Source organism: Eupeodes corollae, chromosome 2 (genome assembly GCF_945859685.1).
Source record: "Eupeodes corollae chromosome 2, idEupCoro1.1, whole genome shotgun sequence".
NCBI classification, from domain to species: domain Eukaryota; kingdom Metazoa; phylum Arthropoda; class Insecta; order Diptera; family Syrphidae; genus Eupeodes; species Eupeodes corollae.
The window spans coordinates 36,506,607-36,532,137 of NC_079148.1; the positions used below are offsets into that span (position 1 = coordinate 36,506,607).

The 25,531-nt window shown below is 31.2% G+C and overlaps 1 protein-coding gene across 5 annotated transcripts in view; it reads right to left on the reverse strand.

Annotated features, from left to right (window-relative positions):
- Positions 1–25,531, reverse strand: part of LOC129944284 (integrin alpha-PS2) — a 100,706-nt gene that overhangs the window by 11,717 nt on the left and 63,458 nt on the right. For all 5 annotated transcript variants that reach the window (XM_056053626.1, XM_056053629.1, XM_056053627.1 and 2 more), the window contains 3 exons: positions 10,050–10,176; positions 4,516–4,577; positions 956–1,004 (listed from right to left, as the gene is read on the reverse strand). In XM_056053626.1, coding sequence (XP_055909601.1) covers positions 956–1,004; positions 4,516–4,577; positions 10,050–10,176 — 238 coding nt within the window. The remainder of the gene's footprint in view (positions 1–955; positions 1,005–4,515; positions 4,578–10,049; positions 10,177–25,531) is intronic.

Here is a 25,531-nt window from a genome sequence, read left to right on the forward strand (position 1 = left end):
ATTGTAGAAAGTGCGAGTAAATAAATTGGTTGATAAATCGATTTGACTTTTATTAATGTTAGCACGTCATCATGCTGACCTTTGAACCTCACATAAATAAATTACAATTATTACAATTTAATATACAAACAAAAAGTATAAATAAAATACTCTGCGGTTGTTGTAAATATATACCCATCTACTTTGATCAAGATGTACAATTTATTTCTATATTTTGATTTTAAATTGATTTTGTATTACAAAACAAACGGGAAATTATATGATTTTGCCAATTTTTAATTTGTATTGATTACACTTATGTCTAGTTTACACATTAAAGTGAAATTAAATAATATAACTGATACATTTTATACTGACATTTTAACAATTTCTTGTCGGATCTTACAATATTTTCATATCTGTCAGAGGTCTCTCAATAGCTGTCAGATTCGTTTTTGCGCCCGCTCATAAGATTTATTTTGTATGGCATTGTCAGCAATTGGCAGGTGGCATAAGCAGTTTCAAATGTCATCTGACAATATCTGGTTATGACGTTTCTGATGATGTTGTCACACAGAAATGTAAGTTGGAAGCAATTTTCTTACTGAGAGATCTGACAATCGTCTGTACTTAGCTTAAGTTGGTTAAAATGTCAATTTCAAATGGATCAGTTTCATCATTGTCTTTACCTTTTTCTTAAATATTCTTAAGGAAATTTCATTTCGTTTTGTAAACTAGACTTAAGGCAAGAATGTGTGGTTTTGTAAATTCTGTTTTTATTTTAAGGAATTTGGAAATAGAGGATTTGGGATAATTTAATTTGTTTTATTTCTAATATTGTTGTTTTGTTTTATTCTACTTCTAATTCGTTATTTAAAATATTAAATCTAAACAATTAATATAATATATCAAAAGTTAATTCTACACTAAATAAAATTTTATTATAATATAAATAAATTGTTAAAAAACAACATACCTTGCCAATACCAGCTACCAGGAGCACCAATAAATAAACGATCACCTTTCTGGAATCAGAAAAAAAAGATGGAATTCGAAATAAAAATACTGTTTTTTTAAAAAGGAATATTGAATTTATGAACTAAATGTTTGGGATATATTTTTAATAAATTAAATTTCAAATGTCATTACTAATCGAGTAAAAACAAGGAAATATGTTTTTAAAAAATGGTTTTCACGTTAAGATTTTTGTTGGTAAATTATTACGTTTCGGTCAGCATAGTAATAAAAAACCTGCAAATTGTTTTTTTTGCAAAATAAGTTGAAATTATCTTCGAAATTTATGAAGAAAATATCGATACGTTTTCTCTAAATAATCGTATTAGTCAGAATAATAGTGGATTACTCAGCACTGGATATTATTAACATTGATGGTGTCAAGTCTTACGAAGAATCTTTCTATTTCGCAAACGTCGATTACATTATTTGGAGAAAAACGCCAGATATTCGTTTTAAACAGTCATCAAATAAAACTCATAAGAGATTCTTATAATACGCATTATCTTAAAGTTTAAGCTTTAAAACCACACACAGAATTAAACGAGTGAAGTTATCCAGTGTTCTTCCATAATTCTGAGTGATATATCTTTTTTCAGAAGTTTCCAAAACCACGAGTTATGATTTGCCATCAAAATTATATATATATTAACATGCGTCATTATCTGAGTCGTGATTTAATTTGAATATTCATACTGTAGAGGAAATCCGTACAGGTTACTAAAAAGTCATTGTCATATTCCATAAAATTTTGTTATCATAATAATAATAACCATGATGATGACGAAATTATTTAAGTCGCTTGGTAAACCTATTACAATACATAATTTTGGAGGTTTAAAAGTGCTTTTATTTTCTAGTGTCATTGAAGAAATTTATTTCCACTATTTTTCGACATAATACGCATAAATGTCAAAGTGATTTCAAACTTATTTAGTTTCTCTTTTAAGGATAATGTACTTGAGAGCTACAAACGATCAATTGAATGAGGAAATATTCGTCTATTAAAACATTTATTGTCATGCCTTGATTTTATTCGTCATTACGGATGCCCAACAAAGACTAGAATGACATTTTTAAGTTAAGACACAAACATTTCATTCGTTAAAGTGTGGATTGTATGTGGAACGCGAATTCATTTGGACAGTTCGTTAAAATCAGATTGGAATTCGCGACTAAAAATTTGTTTTCTTAAATTCTTGTCATTGGACATATTAATTGTATTACTTTAAAAATGTCTACCTTTTTGTTTGCAAATTTCACATAGTTTAGGTTGATAAATTGTTTAAAATCACATTTACTCTTTCATTCGTGCGTGGGATCGGTCGTTAGTAGCTCTCATGTGAATAGTCCTTTAATTTATTAAATTGAAAACCACCAAGGGCTACTTTGGCCATCTTCATATTATACACCACATCACACTTTGACATTTATGTATATGTGTCAGACAAATTTGTTTATGAACTGTTTTTATGAAAGCATAACCCGGTATAAAGTTATACATAGATTCTCATTCCCATTCTGGAATAAGTTGTCGCTGATATGTTCATTACACCAAGCCGATTGGGATCTTACAACTAAGGCCGCATTGGTCGGAAGCAACTGTCATTCTCAATATAAATTTAAGAAAGTAGATCTTCCAATTGCATTTACTCCAGTGTCGAAACTGTCTTAAAACGTCAGTTTCACTTACGACTCACCAAAAGAAAGAGATTCAAATTGAATTTAGTTTAAGTTCTATTTATTTGAAATCTAATGAATTAAAAAAGATTATTTTTTTGATTTTTATTCTTCAACTTGTGTTCAAATTTATTAGAGCTTGAAGTTGAATATTTGATCTCCATATTCCTAAAACCAATTATGTATGGAGTCAATGCTTTAATTTGGAACTCCACTAAAAATGTTTAACAAATTGACTGGAATTAATGTTCTTCGAACTGTAATGTGGCCAACATCGATTTGATCTTTAGAGTACAATTTTTAGTGTTTTTTTTCACAACTACATCAAACTTTAAGTTCAAGATTTTATCGGTATATCTACAGTAAATATATGTAAATAAATCTAGTCGAATAATGTTAAAAATCACCATAAATCTTTTTCAAAGTTATAGTAGATGTAGATACAACTATTTTATCATTACCATAATACTAGATGTGCATCTCACGCAAAAAATAAATAAAATGGAAATAGAAATAAAAAAGTATCAAATCGTGTAATCTTCGAAACGCACGAAAAAATTGTATGGCTAAGAACATCTTTTAGACTAAAAGATGGTGCATATAGGGGAGACAGGGGCATTTATGTCTAAAGTAGTTCAATAACCTACTGGAAGATGTGGCATTAAGAGGATCTTAAGAAAACTGAAAAATTGTCAACATTCTTAATTTTCGAACCAAACAAAATCAAAACAAGCTTTTTGAATTATACTTTTGGTGGTAGATATTTTTCTAAGATATTGACAGTTATACAATTTTGACAGCTATTTGCATATCATTAATGCACAAGAAAAATTGAGTTTTTAAAAAAAGCTTAAGACAATAATTATGTTACGTTACCATTAGGACTTATGGCAAGAATAGGATATGATATAGAGGTAATGGTTTCTGAAAACATGTCATTTTTATTCGTTGAATTGAACATAACAACTCGAAATTAAAATTGAACTTGATCTCATAACTACATTGTTGTAAAATAGTGACATTTAACCTACAAGGTTCATCATCGTGAAAATGGTTTCATGAGTGTCATTTGTTTCAAGTAAGTTTCACATAGTTCTTGACAGAAATTTTTTGGTTTTTTGTATATCGAGTTACAATATAAACTTTAATACCACGGACACATAATATTGTTTTAAAATCTTTCATATTCTGTGTTTTCAGTTCAAAATTCTTACAATCAATATTTTTTGTAAGTCTACAAACTGCAGGATCAAAATAAAATTTGATGAACACATTTTACAACTTATCCCAGTTTCCCCTAACAAATGACCAAAACTACTCTTAGAACTGTCTTTACATATACACGCCTCCCCTTGAATCAAGAAGTGTCCAAATCCTTTCAAGAAGAACATTTTTATTCGTAATATTTAAATTTGTTGATGCGAAAAAACAAACAAAAAGACTAACTATTCGCACCTCTGTACTACGATATGAAGATTCAATCGAGATACCATCCCATAAAACACGATTATCTCTATTTTATTTAACGCCCATCTTCAAAATAAATATCCAACAATTTATATGTGAGTTGTAGAATGTGAGAAGGAAGAATTACTTTAGGCGGCTTCTGTGTAGGCAAACTACTACCTTACCTAGGTTTAATATTTTCAAACTTTTATCGTGATGTGTTTATGTAAATTTTAGCTCAAGGATTATACACATTTAATTTTTTTGTTTTTCTAGTTGCAGAATTTATTTAAATACAAATTTAGAGAAAAGAAAATGGCTAAAATGTATTTTATTGTTACCAACCACCGAATAAGTTTATCTTGATGTCAATTCTATTATGTTTACGGTACTTACCTTGCTAACACCTGCACTTAGACCAGCTTGACAAGAACCCTGTCTATGATATCCAAAAAAGTCTGAAAATAGAAGAAAATAAAAAAATTAAAATTCCATATGTAAGTTTCGAGCCATCAGAAGACATTTACGACATTTTACAATAACTTAAAGTTACACTAGTATTTCGCTTAATTCAGAGGTTTTGATATATTTCAATCAAACTTAACCCTGAATTTTTCAACTAAACATTAAAAAGGCTACTATTTGTTTTATTTTGACATTAAGGAGTTCTGTCAGTTTAAAAGCAAAACTAAGTAAGATTGAGGTTTTGTTGCTTTATAATTTCAATATAGTGTTGATGTTTTTCTTTTCTAAAAGAAGAAAACGCTGAAAAAGTAATTTCTTTGAATTTATGTATTTATGCGACTTTTTATTTATCCGTCGAAATAAGACTAGACTATTTGAACATTTGTATTCAGCTCTAAAAACATTTAAAAAAAATTGTAGTTTAAGTTCCTTTTTTATGTGACTTTGGTAAACAGTAATAAAAACATTTAATTTCTTTACGTTTTATACCTCTCTACTAATAGTTTAAATACAAAATAGCAAACTTAAAGAAAACCACAAGTCTCTTCTGTGTATTTCGATTGAACTGAACGCACCCTTTAACCGAATGAAAATATCCACAAGAAGATTTCTAGCTATTTGAAATTTCAATTCTAAATGCCTTGCAGATGTTTTCGTACTATTTTTGTGCTAGTTTATTCTTAGAGTGTTGAAAGTAACATTCCAATGAAATTAAAAGAATCTTCAAATCCAACGTTTCTTCGCATTTGAACCATCAGACAACCAACAGAAATTTTGTATGTTAGTTTTTCATTCGGAAACCATAAAAACAAAATAAGAACTTTTCAGAAGTTGACCGCATAAAGGTTAAATGTCAGATTATAACCGGAATTACAAAATCAAAATGACATTTGAAGCCGCCACTAACAGCATTGAATTTAACGTTAGCTGCAATTTGACCATACACAAAAGAAGAAGAAGAAAAAGACATTTGATTGCCGGATTTATATTTCAACACATTTTGTTGGCTTTTGAAAAAGAACATAATTGAAATCCAAGAAGGGTAAATTCTACAAGTGCACCGCATTAGTCTTATGACCTTTTGGCTGAATAAAAAAAACGACAACAAAGGAACAACAGTATAATAATAAGAACTTTAATGTAATTTAAGAACTTAGCGTAGGGTTGAATTATGGTGAGAAAAAATATTAAGTAGAACAAGAAAATAAAAGTTGGTATGTAAATAAATATCTTGAAACAATTAGGATTTAGTTGGCGAGATTAATTGTCACACAAAATCGGCTTTTCAATGAAAGACTCTATGATTAGTTTTATAGGAAATAAATACAGTAAATATATTGACAGCTGAGGTAAAATGTCAACAATATCACATCAAAGACACATGATTTTCATTGATTCTTAGCCAAGATTATTTTATTTCCCTATTTAAATATTCGCTTAGTAACTTTAAGGACCTCAATATTTCAATTAGTTAATGATTCTTCTATGATCGAAAATTTCAAATCAGTGATTTAATTTTGACATAAAAGAATTACAGTGTTGACATTAGACATTGTGAACATTAGATTTCTTTAATCTTTCTCGCTCTCCTTCTTTTCTACACCTTTTTAACTATTGTGTGTAAGTGGGAAGGAGATATTGTCCTCCTTTTAGAATTTTTTCCTGAGACCCTAAGCCTGAGTTAGTTCACGAAAAAGAAACCAAACATTAAAATAAAATCACATAGTATTTCATTTTTCTAAATCTGATTTTTCATAAAGCTTAGTTTTTATTTAAAGTCTTATCATAAGCATTTCCCAATGACCAATATGGTATTATACGGCTTTTTTAACCACTCAAACATATTGAAAATCAATTCATTTACGAATTAACACATTAGTGTCTAAGTTTGACTTGTAAAAATAAATGGTCAATAATTTAAATGATAAAGCAAACAGTATGAAAAACTGAACGCACCCTGTAATTTGACGTTTGAGGTTTTCCAAGGAGTTAAATTGTTTTAACGAGTCATTTTTCTTCGACTGTGTAAATCGCTGCATTGTACTTTCTTTTGCTTCCATGTTCTTCAAAACTACCCAAGTTCTTTTAAAATAGAAAAATCATTAAAACATCAATGTGAATAGGGCATTAAATTTCTTTCAAATAGTAAATTATTTTCAAATTCGTCACAGAACTGAGCTTAAATATTATTTGGAGCAAAAAATGAGCTAAACATTAAATACTGCAAATTGTATATAAACTAGATAGTTTATTTGACATTTCAGAGCTCTAAAACTGAGGTGTGTTTCCATCAATTCTTTTTGTAAGGTGTCTTAAAAGTTATAATTCCGGTGAAAAAGTTGCCTTTGTTCGAAAAAGCTAATATCCTATCGAAAGATATTGCTGTCAGCGTCATTGGTAAGACAACCTTAATACGTTCCTGGCGGGAGCTAATATACATAATTGCAAAAGTCAAAAACGTCAATTCTATTTTGACGTTTGAGAAGTAAACCATACTCAATTACACATCAACAAAGTGTGATTGATATAAGGAACCACTTTTGCGCGACGGCTTTTGAATCCATAGCCATAAATTCTTTAGCTCTTTCGCAGTCTCAGAGCTACCTAAAAATAGTTTTTTTACGGCCATTTATCACTCGTCACAAAAATAAACGACACACTGAATAGCCATCTCAAGATTAACAAAAATATTAAGAAAAGAGTAACAGCTCGTAAAGTTTTTACACTTAAAAAGCAATTTTTTTACTTTAACAATATAAAGTCTTAACTTAAGAGCTTCTATTTAATGTATGGATTTGACAAGAATTAATGTCCATAAAAATCCAAGATTATGCCATAACATCTTGCTTCCTCTTTTTGTATCTCTAAAAACGTGACAGTTCTCATTCTAACAAAGCAAAACCCATCCACACTGATGTTAAGGTTTACTATTGAAACTTTCATCATGGATCTGGATGGTGACTTCATTGCCATTAATGTGTGATCACCTCACCGCATCTTTTCAAGAGAGTGTAAACAACTTGAACACACAAAACCTGTACCTTATAGCCTAGTCCTTTTTATCTGCACCTCCATCATAGCCCTGCAAAAACAACAATAAGAGATCTCTTAAAGTACGCTGTGCGGATCTTTTCCAATCCTCCTCTTACCCGAACCTCCAACAGAAAAAGGCTACACCACCAGCATGATGATCATTATTGAACGATAACAATTTGTCGCCAAGGTGTTTCGAATATGTTTCGGAAACTTGTCTGCCACTTCAAGGAGTCTATAGTATCTTTCTATATACATGTAGGTACCTCTTCCTACCTTAAGTACGGTAGGTCTACATAAGAGTACGTGAACGGACGAAGCGGACGTGCCCTGCCCAGAAGCCATTGTCACAATCGATTGAAAACGATCAAACCAATAAAATGTAGTGTCTGCAGTAGTTTTTGCGGTCTTGGTTACATTTATCGTTTGGTGATCTTTTTTTTTTTTATTTTCAGTCTTTTGATTTGGTTTTTTTTGTACAGGAGTGTTCTGGAATTGTTTTTTATTCCTGAAAAAATTTTCCCTGACCAGCAATCATTCTTCGTGTGGAATTTCAATTAGAATCGAACGAGATGAAATGTTGAAAATTCTGTGAACTACCTGTTTTGAACTTATGTATATTGAAAAGAAGAACGACTTCTACATCTCTAAACCACAGAAGTCCATCATCGATCGGAGTTTTTTAGTTTCAAGTCTTCCGAAGTCGTCGAGATCGAGAGGGAAAACGGAATTTGGAACTTTAGAAGATTTTTGCAGACAAAAAAAAAATTTAAAAAAAAAAACAAAAAATGCATCCCAATAAATCGGTCCAACTATATTTGGAAGCACGAAAATTGCATCGATCAATTGGGAAGAAACGTTTTTGTTTTTGGTCATGTGGAATGGTAACGATGTTGTTCATGATCAATTCAAGTGGTACATATTCACTTTTGGTAGGCTATGCAAGTTTTTTTTCAGGACCTTTTTTTTGGGCAATTTAAAGCATTTAAATTACTGATCAGTTTACGAGAGCAGCGCACACATAAGACAAGAAGTGTCACAAGGTAATTTGAAATGTTAAAGAAGGCGGTTTTTTACTCGACTAAGATATCGTGTTAAAAGAAGGACATTTCTTTTTATTTGTTTTATTTAAATGATATGACAAAAACTGATATCTTAAATCGATTTCCAAAATTTAATGAAGAATGCATAACCTGAAGCACACATTGATGAATCGCATACACTTGGTCTTGTAATTTTAAGCAGATATAAAGAAGGTTAATAAGTGAAAAAAATAAGTTTATCGAAAGTTATAGGGGAACTCAAAAGAGTGGTTAATATTGTCTAAAATTGAAAACTCTTCTTTAAAATTCATGCATTTTTTGATGTTCCATAGGAGTCCATTGGGTCTCCTGATTGTTTTCTTGTAAGGGGTTTTGAAATTTTGTCATTTTTAATAAATCGCTATTTGGGTAGCTGTAATCATTTGCCAAGAAAAACTAAGCTTTTACTAAAAAAGATACACACTTCAACAACTCAATGAAATCGTTCAAAATCACTTCAAAAATGGTAAATATGTTTGAAGGACCAGTTCACTTTTAGTTTTTCTTGAAGCATTTTCTTAACTAATAAATAATACATTATGTGGCGCAACAGTCCATTGAGAACTAGGGCCTAGTAACTAACGAATCTCAACCTTTCCTGCGTGCGAGTCATATTGTCAGGGATGTAAGGGACTTTCAGTTTTAAGCCAAACCCGAACAGCTAAATTGAGAAAGCACCTTTCATGACAAGAATTGCTCTTAGAGGATTAGTCAATTACTCGCAAAAAGGCAGTACCTGTGAATAAAAACTTTAGATAGCACAGGAAGAGTTTGAACTCAAGACCTCTGGCATGACATTCTAACGCAATAAGCATCAAGCCACATGTACTACTTTTTTTAGCTGATAATTGTAATTTGAGATGTCCTATGAAACTTGTATTTTTGGTGATATGGTTTTGTTAAGACTCTCCATCCTCAACGTGACAAGATAAGTTATATGACAATGCCCAACAAAGATGGAATTCGGAAAGTTATCAGCGCAAATGTGCGAATTGGTCATTATCCATCCATTAATTTGGTTTGTTAAATATCAAAACGAAACCTCTTGATGAAAGCCTGAAAAAGTGAGCCATAAGCTCGGAAAATTTGTTTTTGTTGTAAAGTTGAACTTAAAGAGAAAAGGTCAATAACATGGCTTGTCGATTATGTGACTACCAAAAAACATGATCTTGTCAACACTAAAATAAATATTTCAAATTTACATCAAAATTTTTGTCTAAATTTTTCTCAAAGTGATCCTCCATTAAAATAATGCTCGAAATTATTGTGCTCTGCTTAATTTTTTTATTTCTGTAGCTGCAAGTCAAATTTTGTCTTCTCTTTAAAAAGAAAGTATTTTTTTTAACTCACTTGTTCGGCAGGGAGAATATTCTGTGAAAGTTGAAAAATTCCTTGATGTAAAGCACGTTCCAACTGGTTCTATACTAGGACGACGTGTTGGATTCATTGTATGGAAAACATATCTTGGTGCACAAGCCTGCAATAAGAAAAAAGACAAAAATAATTCAAAGATTTATTTAAGAACAATAAAAAAGTAAATATAATAAAGAAATAAAATAATGTACGAATAAATGCAAGGCTATATGAAAGCATCACCATCAAAACGTAAACAATGACCATCGAAAGACTCATGCCTATGTCCCGAAAAGACAATAGCTTCCAGAAACCCATCACATCATCGCTTCATCGCATTCATCTTTTTGAATCCTCAAGTGAATAAAAATTATAACAAGATTCCCAATCCCCAAAATGGTCACACACAATAAGAAACTACAATTTTTTGTCTCTTATTTTAATGTTGGGGATACGACGACGGTCTGTGGTCTGCCTTGAGAAATTGTTCCAATGAGATTGCTTTTTTGTTAAATATATTGAGGAAAGATATTTTTCTACCGGAGATTCAGAAAACAAAACAAAACTTTGCGAAACCCAATAAATAAAACAACATGTTAGGAAGCTCAAGACAAATCCTTTGGTTAAAGTATGAGCTAACCAAAAAACCATGTCAAGGGCTCTTTCCTCCGACACGATGATGACAATTGTGGCGGTGAACGACGACGACTCGACGGACGGACAGACGGACAACAAAAAGAAGATAGTCCTTAAATACCTTTCTCGCATTGTATTACAAAAAAGAAGATAAACTTTTGATCGCAAGTAGTGAATCTGTCTGATGTCCATTCGTCCGTCCATCCATCCATCGTGTTTCTATCTATCTATCTATCGGTAAGGCCTTCCCGATCCAAGATCCTAAAGGGACAACAACAACCCAGAGACAACAAGTTAATAGCTTGGAATCTATAGGGAATCTCCATCAGACACTGACCATTCGACAAAAGAAGAATTTTATATGGTCAAATAGATATAAACGGTGTTGGTCTTTGGCCATTTTCATACCAAGACCGTTGTGTTTTGCTTTTGTTGCTGCTTTTGCTATACAGGCTATAGTGATGCTCCTCTGCGTATACGTTTATAAAATCACAAAACAAAACCTGACAAAAGTGAGATTGAACACAAAAGAAAACAAAAACAAAACCGACATTATTCTCGCCGAGGTCCCAAAACAAGTCATATTGCCCATTTTTAGGATCTTGTCAAACCGATCACAACCTCGATCGTATGAGGGGTTTTTATACATAGGGGAAGTGGAAGATGTTGGGGGCTAAGGCATACTGATGCTATACTTATCTTAGTCCTTCCTCGTCGATGTCTTCGTCATTGTCTGGTTTTTTGCAAAGATTTAAAAAAGTTTTACCGTACACTGAGAAAAAATTAAAAAAAAATTGAATTCTATTTTCTATGTTCTTTAATTTTTGACAGGAACATAAAAAAAATAAACTTTATATTTTGTACTCGACGAGAACTTCGACTCGGCAACTTACAAATGTTATTCCGAAATGGAAATTCACTATGATTGGAATTAAACGAAATTGCGAAATTTGTGTATTACATCAATAGATCTTGGTGGACCTCTTAGATCAAAATAACACAGCTCGGAAACTTTTCTTGCAAAATTGTGATCTTTCCGGTTTTACAATTTCATTGATTTGTTTAAAAGTGCATCGTTCAATTTCTTAGAAATTAGATGATATCTTTAAAAGTGATAACTACCATCAAAGCACAATATTCATAATAATATTTTTGAAAAACTTTATGCAGAGAAAAATAATATTTTTGAAATTTTATAACGTTTTTAGCCAAATAAAATCGTCATGAAAATTGATTCCGACTCAAGAAAAAGACTAGCCCGACCGGTGTGGACTGGGTGTCAATCCACACACAACCAATTTTATCCTTTTTTCAAGGAAATACAAAATCTCACATATTAACCCTCCCTATGTAAAAGGTATCCAGGTCTTACTTTAGATAAAGAAAAATTAATTGGAAATGTTATATACAGGAAAGAGTCAAAAAGGCTGCTGTGTATTCTTAAGTGTTTGGAATCAAGAGACTTAAGTGTTTGGAAGCATACAGACCGCACCATCATCCAGCTAAAATTCGATGGAAATTGCAGATTTGTATACCTTCCAGATCTGTTTTCGAGGATAGGGCATAACTAGAAGACGATCCAATTCACTTTTGTACAGATGAATCAAAAACAAATTGGGTTGGTGGATGCGATCAACTCAAATGGAGATGGTACAACAGTTTAAAATTCACCCTTGCTGGGTGCCGGCCATATAGACATTCCAAGAAATTTTAAGTTGGATGAAATGGCACAGTACAACCTATTCTAGCACGTTTGGCTAATGCTGGCATACCAATCTTGCTAATGCAAGACGCTATAAAGAAGGCAAACATCAGGAGGAATAACATCACCACGTGTCAAATCACCAAAAACATTTGGCCTATTTGGCGTGTCCTATTCCTACTATGAAAAGAAGAATATTGACCCCAAATTTCTTTTAGCTTATAAAAGGTATATTTTGTTAACATTTGACGCTATTTCTTAAAATCATACAATTGACAATTTTCTATCAAAAATTAAACTTTAATTATTGATTGCATAGTTTTTCAAGTCTTGTAAGTGTCAATTTGGACTTTTAAAAAATATTGCATTATAACAATTTTAGAAAATTTATCAGTCCTCATCTTTTTCTTCATTTTAATTTTCTCAGTGTAGTAACCGAACGCGATAAACTCAACAACCGAACGAAACGATTTTGAAGAGCTATTTAATCGAAAAGATAAATAAATAAAATAGTACAACAAAAATAATAAAATAACTTGGTGAGTTCGGAGCAGATACAAAAGAAGTTTATCTCTACCTCTTTGTGAGTACGAAAAAATAAAACAAGAAGTCCTATAGTGGCTTGTGTGTGGCGCGCAGATTGTCTATGATATAATCGGAAGCCGCCTCACAATATTCCATAGCACTGATGGCACTGGCGACAACGATGACGACGAACGTTGCATGGGGTTCTGCTAGTTTTGCTGTTTGCATGCACCATGCTACAGAGCTGGAGCATATACATACCTTCTATAAAATATAAAGCCTCCACTCATGTTCAATGTTCAAAAAAAAGGAGACTTACTTCGTAGATTTGGATAGACAAATTGTACATTTAAAATAGACAAAGCATTTAAGGAATGCCGCCACAGCCACCGCTTAGCAAAAATGTTTTTAGTGTTAACTTTACCTCGAGCAAGGATACACAAACCTATATCTCAAAAAAAAACTTTAAGTTGAGATAGGATAGAATACTTGTTTGCTTCTATAACGGGGGCCTTATAGTTTAAAGATCTTGTTAAATCTTTTTGTTTCAAGTCCAAACCATCAGTTACTAAACCTATTGGAGAATGTTTAAGGGCTTTTAAGCAAATTGATGTTTGCTCATTTTTGGACATGGAATTTATTTATTTTATTTTTATTTTATCAAAAAAAGTGATTTATATGGGAATATTGCAGAACAAAACGCACTTAATCTCTACTTTGAGTGGTTGGTAATTTGTTAGGAATTTTCATGATATAAACGGGTAGGGTTCATTCATCATTATTATCATTCAGCTAGGTTGTGTATTTCAAAATTTGAATCAGTTAAGCCTTATTGAGGCTTTTATATTGTCTATTAGCCTTAGACTTTAATTGATTCAATAGGTCATTATAGAAAGGTTTATAAATTGATTACACTATTTTTATTGACAGTTAAGGGCGTTTCACGTGAGAGCGATCAATCGCGAAACGCGACTGAACGAATAATCGTTAATTATGACATTTATTTCACATGGTTTGTTTTTATTCAAATGCACATTAAAAACTTTAATGATATTTTTATGTTTATACCCGACCAAACCTTTTATTTTTTGAAGTGTGGACCGTATGCGGAACACGAATATAGTTTGACAGTTTGTTAGAATCAGATTGCAATTTACGATAAACAATTTGTTCTCTTAAATTTGGTTCATAAATATACAATCAATTTTATTTAGTCATACGTCGCACTCATGTAAATAATCCTTTAATCTGACAGGTAGAATATGTAGGATAGTTTATTGTAGGGTTATAAGTTCGTAGTGCTGGTATTTCACACTTGTCAAACACTTTTGTCATTTGAAGTATTTACGGTAATGGATCCTTTAACAATCGAACAACACGTTCAAATAGTGATTAAATGTAGCCACTATTAACTCGTGCTTGATTGTATTATGGCAGTCGTAAAAATATGGAATCGGAAGCTATCGGTAAAATTGCAAAGATATTTGAAAAGTGTGTAGGGGTTTCTGATATTTTTTTGAAAATATAACTGCTGCAAGTACATGAGACAAGACGATACATGGTTCCAACAAGACGGTGTAGAAAGCCACACATAGTTACAAAGTATGGCTTTATTCCGTGGGAAGTTTCCTGGTTGCGCATTTTCAAATCTTGATGATATCAAAGTCATACCGTTTGACACCGTTTTCTTGTAAGAGACTACGTACAAGACGGTATTTACTCAAATAGTCTCCAATGTCCAAAAACAATATTACCGAGGCCGAGATAAGGCCCAAAATGATATTGTTTTTCACACTTAAGGGGTAGTTTCATCATTGAAACCAATGATTGGAATTAATTTTGACAGGTAAGTTATAGCGACCGTTGACCATTTCTGTCACTTAAACAAAATTTCCTGATCGGAGGTCCTAGTAATAAAATCAAAAATGTGCTGTTCGTTCATCTTTAAAAATGAACTCAAACAATAATTGTACTGCATTATTTAAATTTTTGAAATCTAATTAAAACTCTTTGGCTTCATTTTGACTTCAAAATTACAAGTTTGACTCTCCTGATAGTTTTTAAATATCGAAATAAATGTTCAATGATAGCTTGATAAAACTAGGGCCTTAGTTGTACACGTTTTTTAGACTTTAAAATGAAACAAAACTCACATACAAAATGTAACTGTCTTTACAAAATCGAAACCGAATTATTGTTAAGGTAATATCAGTTTTCGTTTTGAGCTGGAAAACATTTCTTACTGCATTGAAAATGCCAGTATTGTTGAAATAGCAATTTGAAATGCTATAAATTTGGATTATTTCACTTCTGAGTGAATAGTCTACAAAGCTTACACCTTTTTTCATCTTACAATTTTTGAAACTTATGCATATAAAAAATATTACCAATTTGGTTAGAGCTTTAAACGTTAAAATATCAACTTGATCATATTCAAATGTTATAAGTTAACGAGTGCTAACAAAATCATGAGACCACAGACAATAATGCTCTAACAACTCTCTTATACAATTTTTAAAAACATTCAACCTAATTTATCTCTTTAGTAATGGTTTATTGTCATATATTGTAATAAATCATGTAAATGTTGTATTTTCTTTAAAGATTATAAGTTCAAGATAAACCAATCCTTAAAAAAATCGAATTAAAAATGTAACTCGATTCTTTGAATGATATATTATGCCCCCGCTATCAGACAAATTATGTTAAATTGACAGAAAACACCTTCATGTGAAACTGTGATATTATTCTTGGGTGGTCATTTGTGGCAGTCAATAGATCTTTATGGTCATCAGATCAGTAAGCATCACTGAACAATATAATGTCCCATTCACAGTCATAGAGCTTTATGCTTTCATTTTCTTCGTCGTAGATACATATGTTAAAGTCCCCATTTTTAGGTTCAGGTTTATGAAGGTACCTATACCTATGCCACCATCCCACGAACGGGGGTCGACCTCATTAGAAGCTCAATATGCCATCAAATTGACCAAATTTAAACCATAATAGTCAAATAAACGTGCCCACACGACGACATATTGTACATTTTTATAAGATTTTAGAAACCTAAATTGCTACGTGTAGGTGCACTTAAAATGACAATGAGAGAATGAGACGTTGAAAAACAACAACACCGCATCGCGCCGCGTCGCCGAAGTCGACGGTGGCGATGACGATTGAAGACGGTAAAGAACATGCCTAGAATTGTATATGAGTACAATCAAATCGAATTGAGATCGATCTCCAATTTCATCTGCACCAAGCCGCAATAGCAAAGACACAACTCCTCCAATTGTGTTGGCCTTTGACCTGTACCTATATACTATCAATTTTGAATGTGGGGGCTCTTTTTTTTGGTCAAAAAGAATGGTACAATTCCTTGCACGGATTTGAATTTTTTGTTTTTACTTTTTGTTTTATTGTCGAATTGCTATGTTTTGATTTTGGCCTTGCCAGTTTACAGCGGGAAGGTTAAGCAATAAAATCGGATAAATTTGATGAGATTAAGCTCATAGGTTCAGTTTTGATTTGTGATTTACGAGTAATCTAATTCTAGTTGACTCAAAAAATAAATTAATTAAGACCTAACTTATAAAAGACTATCAAAATTGAATACTTCGAAATTATCATAATACTTGAAAATTATCGTAAAGTCACATATCTCACGTTTTTTTTGCATATTTCTGAAGCGATTCAACCGTTATACTTTCATCTCCAGGTGAGCCCAATTTTTGTCGTACTGTCATGTAAAGAGATTCGTTCTCTAGCCGTACTTCACGAATATTGAATATTTTACCACCATGCTTAGCATGTACCCTTATAAAGTGAGAAAAAAGAAAATTTAAACCGACTTTTCATCCAATTTTATCTTTCTTGTTTTAATCCCATTTCAAGCCTTTCATGGTCCACTTTAGACCGCCACCACAAGACTGCCAGCCAGCCAACCAGCCACCGTGTTGTGGGGTATTCACAATGTTCATTGTGTGATCCTGTCTTATGTTTTGGAATCCAGGATGGCTGCTGCTAGCTCGTCAGCTAATATGGAAGCGGGGGTCATGTTTGACCTGCTTTGGTGAAGACATTTTTTTTTGTTTTGTTAGTTTTATATCTTGGCCAACTTCTATTTCTGTCAAAACAGCACAATGACAACAACGATCATGTGAGATGGCAACAAAACACCGCACCATATAGAGTATATACGCTATACATACAACAATGGAAAATTTGCATTCTTTAAAGACAACAACGATGCCATAAAAACGATTTTGTTGTCAAAAAAATTGCTTCTTGATATGGTTAAAGATTGTGTTGTGTAGATCTTTTTCGTTTTGTAATTTTATTTTCATATATTGTTATTGTCAATTTTTGGAGCAAACATTGCGGAACGAATTGAACTGAACCAGACCAACCAAGCATGACACACAACCTAAGAGGTCTTCGTACGAAATTTTCTCCCGCAATCGACCAACAACGAAGACACCGATGATATACCAAAAGGCTGTATACTCGGACCACTAATGTTTTCTTTTCTTTTTGTGAAACAAACTTCAGCTACCATTTAACAAGACTAATGCGTTTGTCTTTTTTAAATCTGATATAATAGTAGTTATAGATTCAGAAATTTTTATTGGTGCGGCGACGACGATAGATATATCTTAAGTTACAAACAAGAGTATATAGAATATCATTGAGCCTTTAGTTCGGTGATGAGTCTATGATGTTATGGTCAGTCCCGCACATCACTGAATACATACATAAAGGCTTTAGAATGCCGCACACAAATCGTTGCAATCTTAAAGACATGTCATGCCAATTCTTCGGCAATGCGCGGCTTCGTCTAGTTGTTGGTCAAAAAGAAGTTGTTGGAGTTAAATGCAGCTGGCTGTCCGGTAGGTAAGATATAGAACTTGCAATATGGCAAAAAGAACAGAATACATACAAATTGATACAAACTTACCGTTGAATTAATTTCGAACTCAAGAATACGTCTTGCACACACATCTCATATACTCTCTAGTCTAAAGGCTCTATCTCATATGTCTCCTCCGAATGGATATATTTGGTGATGGCTTTAAAGGTATTTTTCAAAGCCTTTTCAACCTTACCAATAGCAGTTATGTTATTGGTATAAAGAAGAATCTTAAGATGCAATGATGGTGTCTCTTTGATTTTCTTCTCTTTTTATGCCTCAAGTGAATTCAACTGAATGATGTCGTCCAAGTCCAATATTATTGCAATGGTCTTATTTGAGTCTTCTTTATCTTTAGATATATACGTTTTTCATTTTCAATTTCGCTTGAACTGCAAGGTGAAGAAACTACACTTTACGCAAAAAAAAGAAGAAGGAAACACAACGATGAAGAAGCAACTTAGGAATATCTCGGATCTGGAAGACGAAGACCAAGATCAAGACCTAGGCAAACAACTACAAACGCGAAGCCAACGACGACGAGCGACGGCGAAGACGACTGATGGCAACAACGAAGATGCAATTGTTGGTCATTTGTTTTAATGTGTGTACATGGTGTTTGACTAATTTGTTATAAGAGTTAAGCATTTTGAGTTGACTTAAGAACTTGATTCTGAGGATTTTTATATTAGTGATGATGGTGATGGGTGTTTATTGATTGATAGTCTAGTTAATTCATTTTGAATTGGAATTTAAAAAATTTTAGTGGAAAATAGATAAGATTTTAATAGCAATTCAAAATGGATAGGAGAATCATAATAAAAACAAATTGATACAAATTTGCACAAAATGAATTTAATTAATTATTGAGCCTGAACTTGACAAATCAATAATTTGCTTTAAGACTCTAAATAGAAATGATTCTGGAGACATTCAAAGAAAACAATATGGTCTTTTGTAGAATCGACAGAACTGGGTTTGCGTTGCCAACACGACTAGCAACAGTGATCTTCAAATCACAAATTGCTTGTAACAGCTAAAATTTGACCACCAGTTTTGCTATTGCCGGCCTCTCGGTTTTTAAGACTACCAAAAATGGGTTATATGAATGCAAAATCTTTACCATTTTTGTAGTAAATTTTAACAATCTAATTGCGTTATCAAACAGTATATCTTTTCATTCTAAGTAATGATATAGTTTTTACTTGTGAAATGTCAAAACATAAGAGCTTTAAAAGTGACAGCTGCAGTATTATTACAAAATTAATTAGAAGCATATATTTTTTGTTATTGTTTCCAAGATAAGTCTTAAAAACTGTAATCCAAGAATAAGTTAAGAGTTTTTTATTCAATTAACTCCAAGGCCACTTATAAAAGTGGGTCCCCCAATTTCGTCCGTCTGCCTATCTGTCCTAGCTCCTACAGCCATTGGGTCGATTGTGTTGAAACTTGAAAATTAAGATGTTTTAAAGGCCACAAATTAAAATAGTCTTCAAAACCGAACCGATAGATTTTTATTAAATTGTCTAAATTATTTTTTTAAATGGCTTCTTTCAATAGAAAACATATTTGTGTACTAGTCCAGAAGGGAACCTCCATAGAACAGTTTTTTCTCAAGTACGAGCTCTTATAATCTTTATTACATTCGGCTGTCAAAAATGTCATTATTTGTTGTTTTTTTTTTAAATTTTTAGAAAAATATTAAACTATTTTTTTTTCAAAATTTTATATCACTAAAATGTTTATAGAAAAATTCTTATGTTAAACCAGCAATGTTTTTAAGACCGAATTAAAAATCTTATGAATACTAAGTAAAACAGCTCTAATTTTCGAAAAAAAATAATATCAATCAAAGTTTGTTTTGATTAATTAAATTTTAAAATAAAAATTCAATTTAGAAAGTTCTTTATCAAATTGTCTTATTTTAAATTATTGAAGGAAAATTGGGGCGATCTGTCTTAGAGATTAAATCGTTTGCTCTTCAATTTATTCTGCATTAATTTGTTATGGTCACCAATTAGAGCTTTAAAAAATAGATTGTGTCATCATATCTGTTCTAGGCATCACATGTATTTAACTTTTCTAATCACTATGTTTGTTTAAAACCAAATATTATTTAAAGAATTTAAAATAATTTTTCGTTATGAGTTTAACAAAAATATAGTCCTTATGGACTTTTAGAGGTCTATGATATTTTGGTCTTACAATGATGATTGGTCAAAACTAGTTTTAAAATCCAAACTAACATAAAGACCATAATATTAGTTAATAATCAATCAATCTTTAATGCCATAAAAATTGTTTAAAATGTCAACACTTTTAATGCACCCACATCGCACCCCGAAATAAAAAACCAATCGTATCTCAGAATTTTGAAAGTAGGTAACACAAAATACACAAATCTTGTAGGCGAAGGCTTGGCAAAGTATGACTTTGCCTTAATATAAAAATATAAACCTTAAAGATAAACTAACGAACTCATGTCATATCTTCTATACTTATAATTTCATCACAATTTGCATAAATTTTATATGAATTATAAACCAAACCCAAAAATCAACCCACATAACTTTGCTAATGCAATAACTTACCATTTCTAAGTACCTTTAATGCGTTTTCAAAAAAAAATCAACTCCATAATATGCTAAATGCAAGCGTTCACATTTAAATCAATATCTAACACATTTCTGGCCACCAACAGCAAAATCACCAGCAGCGACAGTATAACGACTTCATATTAGCATTATGCGTGCCAGCTTATTAGAACTTTCCCTATTCATTGGAGGCCTATACAAAGTCTAATAGGCGCCGAAGATCTCGTTTTAATAGCGACCGACCAACCGACGCGTAGAGTGCAAATGCAAACTGCAAACTTAAGTTGCTTGCCGCATACGCAGGAAATTGGCAGCAAACAAAATGGTTAAATGGATAAAAATAAATTCAAAGTAAAATTAAATAAATAATAAAAAAAAAACTGAATTAGAAGAAAAATAGGAATAGATAGAAAATTCAAAAATTAAAAAGAAAAAACAGACAATAAAAAACAAATTCTTTTTGATATGAATTTAATTTGAAATTCAATATGCGTACGGCCTAAGACAATAGACGCAACGTTAAGTGGCTCCGTTGAGCTGCTGCGGTAGTTGCTTAGATTATACGTGATATATTGTATCTCTGGTAGGGGAAAATGGATACAAATTATGGGACATAACCTTTTGATTTATACGGTTTGAATCTATACTTATATTACAAATGCAAAAGTGAGTTTGTTTGTTTGTTTGTATGTTTGTGAGTCCTTCACGTCAAAACGGAGCAATATTATGACATAATTTTTTAAGTGGAGGTAGTAACAAGCTTACTGCAGTAAAATATCTGATTATCAGCTCGTTTTAGCAAACCTGCGAGTAACAATTAGAATCGTAAATTCGGTATATTATTTTTTTAGAAAACTAATTGGGTGGTTTTTGTTTCTTTTGATTGTGGAAATCTTAAAAACTTACTCATGTTCCTGGGTGTCTTCATGTGATAATTTGACTTTCTTTTACCACACAAGCAAAGTGCATCTAAATCCAAACTTATCGCATTTAATGTTTATATCCTATGTTTTGTTTTAGAAGAAGAAGTTGTATAATTTTATTTGAGGAAAAAATTAGGACCCACTTGACTCCATTCTCCCGTATGCTTATTTTATTTGTTTGAACTACCGAAATGTACTTTAAGAAGTGGAATAATGACAATGTATAAAACATGTACATGATTAAATAAAATTGATTTAAATAAACGAAACACATTTATTTAAAATAAAATATTGGAGTTTTTTGTATTATACTCCCAGTTATATGTATTTTGATTAAGTTTCGTTTAGCCATTATTGTTTAACTCAATTTCAGTAATCTTGTTTTCAGTTATTTCAATAAAATGAGAACTACACCATTTTCAATAAACATGACTCGAAGCTATTAAAGTTAAGGTTCTATTAGAAACTGGAGTTACTGTTTATTTCGAAAACGTTGTTCATCATAAATTATACTTTGCAACAGTATAAAATTAAATTAAAATTGCGTATACGCCAAGGGGTATTATTCTGTATCGGTTTCAAAATTCTACTTAATATATTTATACTAAAGAGAAAAAATCCTAAAACAATTTCACTATTTTTTTTAATACAGACAAATTAGAGTTATTGCTTGAAAAGATTCCTTAAAATTGGAGCAGCATTTGAAAGCTTCAAAATTTTAAATTATTTAAAAATTTCAAAATTTTTAATTGAGTTCATGACACCGACTCACATAATTTGTTTAACTAATTTCTAACATTATATAAACAAAATAAAAATATAATTTCTCTTAAAATTTTACCAAATTACTCAACAATATTTTGCATAGAATAAAATTGTAACTTTTGAGTAAAAAAATCATTGTTTGAACTAAATTTGGTGAAGGTTTGTATTTTTCTAACAAATTTATAGATTTGAATTTTCTGAAATAATAAGCCCTTTAGAATAACTTTACAAATTTAACAATTACAAGTATCAATGTTTGAAAAAAACAAGATAAAAAACGAGGATAAAACAACAACTAAAATTTCTTAAAAGGTTGCTTGTATAAAAATTTGTATCTCTTTTCACTTCAAGTAATTTTTCTAAACTTTAGGAATGAAGAAGTATGTCCTTAAATTTTTAACTTTTTTTTCCTAAATTAAATTAAGAACTAGAATAATATGAATATTCTTGATTTCCTTGAAATTGTCATCATAATCAAATTAAAATGAGTTGAAAATTTTTCAACGTTTCAATGTTGAAAAAAGCACGTCAATTGAAATTCCTTACATTAAGGAATACCATCACGTTTTTGATATAAACAAAATATAAGGGCTAGGTTTGGTAAAAACTTTAACGAGATTCTATATTAAGAAGTTATGCTTACGTTATATTACTAAAGCTTAAGTGCGTAACCTGTCTTAAGTTGTTGTTTTTTTGTTACTGAGGCTACATGTTCAATGAACTTGTACTAAAACCTGACACCTTTATAAAAATATCCCTGGATTAACTATTAAAGTAGCAACAAAAACTCAATTTCATGATATTTATACTTGATACATAAAAATAAACATTTCTTCAAATATAAATCCACAGAGGAGACATGAATCTTTGTCCCATAATATCACGTTTTTTGTTTTAAGTGTAGGTATAATATCTTTCATGGAATACAAATAATTCTTACTAAAAGACACTACGTAGAAATTAATTAAATATCCTCATAAATCATTTACACTTGCGCATTCATCAATCAGCTTCTGGGAGCTTATAAGATTTTCAAAAAAAGACCAATAACATAGAAATAATAAACATAATCGTTAACTTTCCTCATTCCTTGCTATTCGTCGAATATTGTCTTCAAAAAACGATAACCACAACTATGCAACTACAGACGAACCCACTTAAATGAGTCTTTTCGCTGTTTTTTCAATATGATAGATTAGATGCAGTAAAAATTAAAAGTTTTTACAAATAAGAACTCATGAACACATTAAGTAAAGAATTTTAATAATTTCAGTACGTTATTGAAGCGTGTATTATGCCATTCAAAAAATAACAGCTTCAAAAGTGGCAACTGTCAACATTTTTAAAATAGATCTCTAATACGAAAACTTTTAATTGTCAATAATTAATAAAACTTTTTTTTTGTATTCAAATTTGTATGCTCCTTCAATTTATGACCATCTTCTTCTGAAGAATTAGGTACAATTTTGGCTTTAAGAATTAATTAAGAACTTAAAATTCAATTCACTTTAAAAATCCATTCAACTAAAAAACTTCACTTCTTCTTCTCAAAGGTGTTACTGAAATTTGATCCAATTTTATTCTTTTACTATAAGTCAAACCGCTTAAGTCAACATTTTGTATTGTTTAACAGGGTATGACTGTACCATAATATACTCGTATCAGAAACTACTTGCAACAGACAGATGACTTGACTTTTTGTTATACAACTATACACTCCTGTGCGTTCATATGGATTTTCCAAGTAATTAATTACACGCACATTCGCCTTTATGTCGAGTTTAATTATTTGTAAAAAAGAAATACAAACGAAAAAACAAAAAACAAAAACTGATGATATACTTGACAGCATTAAAACCGCTGTCAAAGTGGCGTCACACGATTTATTACAACGCACGCGTGACCATATTTAAAATTCACTTTTTTGGTTTTTGCTGTTTTATGTCTCGTGGGTGTCACAAATTTAAGTCAAAATAAAGAAAAGTAATTTAAATCACTTCATACAGGGTCACCTGGGTTTCACATACAATCTTTGATGTAACCAATTTGTTCTTAATATATATTGTCAAAACAATTAGGTCAAGCTGTCATCACGTAACGTTCATTGTATGTGCTGTGTATATATTTTCACTTTCACATCGTTAACATCAATTTTCATTCGACTACCGCACTGACGTTGACCGCGAATTAACTGAAAAAACCAGCACTATATCGTCTGCTGACAATATTATCGCGGTCAAGAATCTAAAACTGGCCGTTAAAAGCATAGAAAATCATTTTCCAAAGGACTATCAATCGTAAACCTATTTCTTTTTGTACTTTCTTCAGGAGCGAATTAAGTGAGAGCTCTAAGAGGTTAACACAAAAGGCCCCCCTAATTGGGATAGGAAATCCTAGTCCATTTTGTTTTAACAATTTCTCATCAACCGTCATTTGGTGATTTCATGTGTCAGAACTCTAAAAGTCATAATAATACGAATTTTTTCAATGAAAACAAGGGGAATCTTTCTCTGAAAACAGTTTTCAAACTAATGTTTTTAATTTTACATTTTTACAGTTTTTCAATGACAACTTTAAAAAGGCGGGGTAAACTTTTTAAAAACTGACAGCTGTCAACTATCATGCATAGAACAAAAAAGTCATCTTATTGACTATTTTGTAAGTCAAATTGACTTTCAAATAGTCAATTGTCAGACAAGAACCGCGGTAGTCCATAAGACAATTTTCGGTTTTTAATTTTGGGATCTGAATTTGTTTTGCAACTTGGTAGTCAATATGACAGCAGTTAATATGACAACTGCTTTAATCAATATGACAACTTAATCAATATGAAAATATGGTATACAATTATCGATTGTCAATGTCTGTAAGCAATATGACAATCACTTTAGTCAATACGACAACAACGGTATTGAATAAGAAAACTGCGGTAGTCAATATGACAACTAAGTACTCAATGGGACCGCGATAGTCAATATGAAATTTTTTTTTTAAAACCGTAATCAAATTTGACAAGTGGATAGTAAGCATAACAATTTACGATAATCAATTTTGGTAGTCTAAATGACAACAAAGTTATTATATAGATTACCCTAGTTGCCCTAGCGAATTTGACAATCTGAAACTGTTCAATTGACTACTAGGTAGTATATGTTTTCAAATAAGGTTGTCATTTTAACTATTGGAGTAGTCAATACGGTAATTCGGCCAGATTTCAAGTTAACTATCGACGGTTGTCAATAGAACAACTTTTTTTTTATGTTTTTACTGGTAACTGTAGAATTTGATATGCACTATGAAACATATTTGAAAATGACATCTGTCAATATGCAAGATTAATGCAAAATCAAAACTGTCAAACCAATAGAAAATTAAATATGTCAATACCGGTTTTTTAATTGTTCTTAACTAACTTGTTTTCTAAT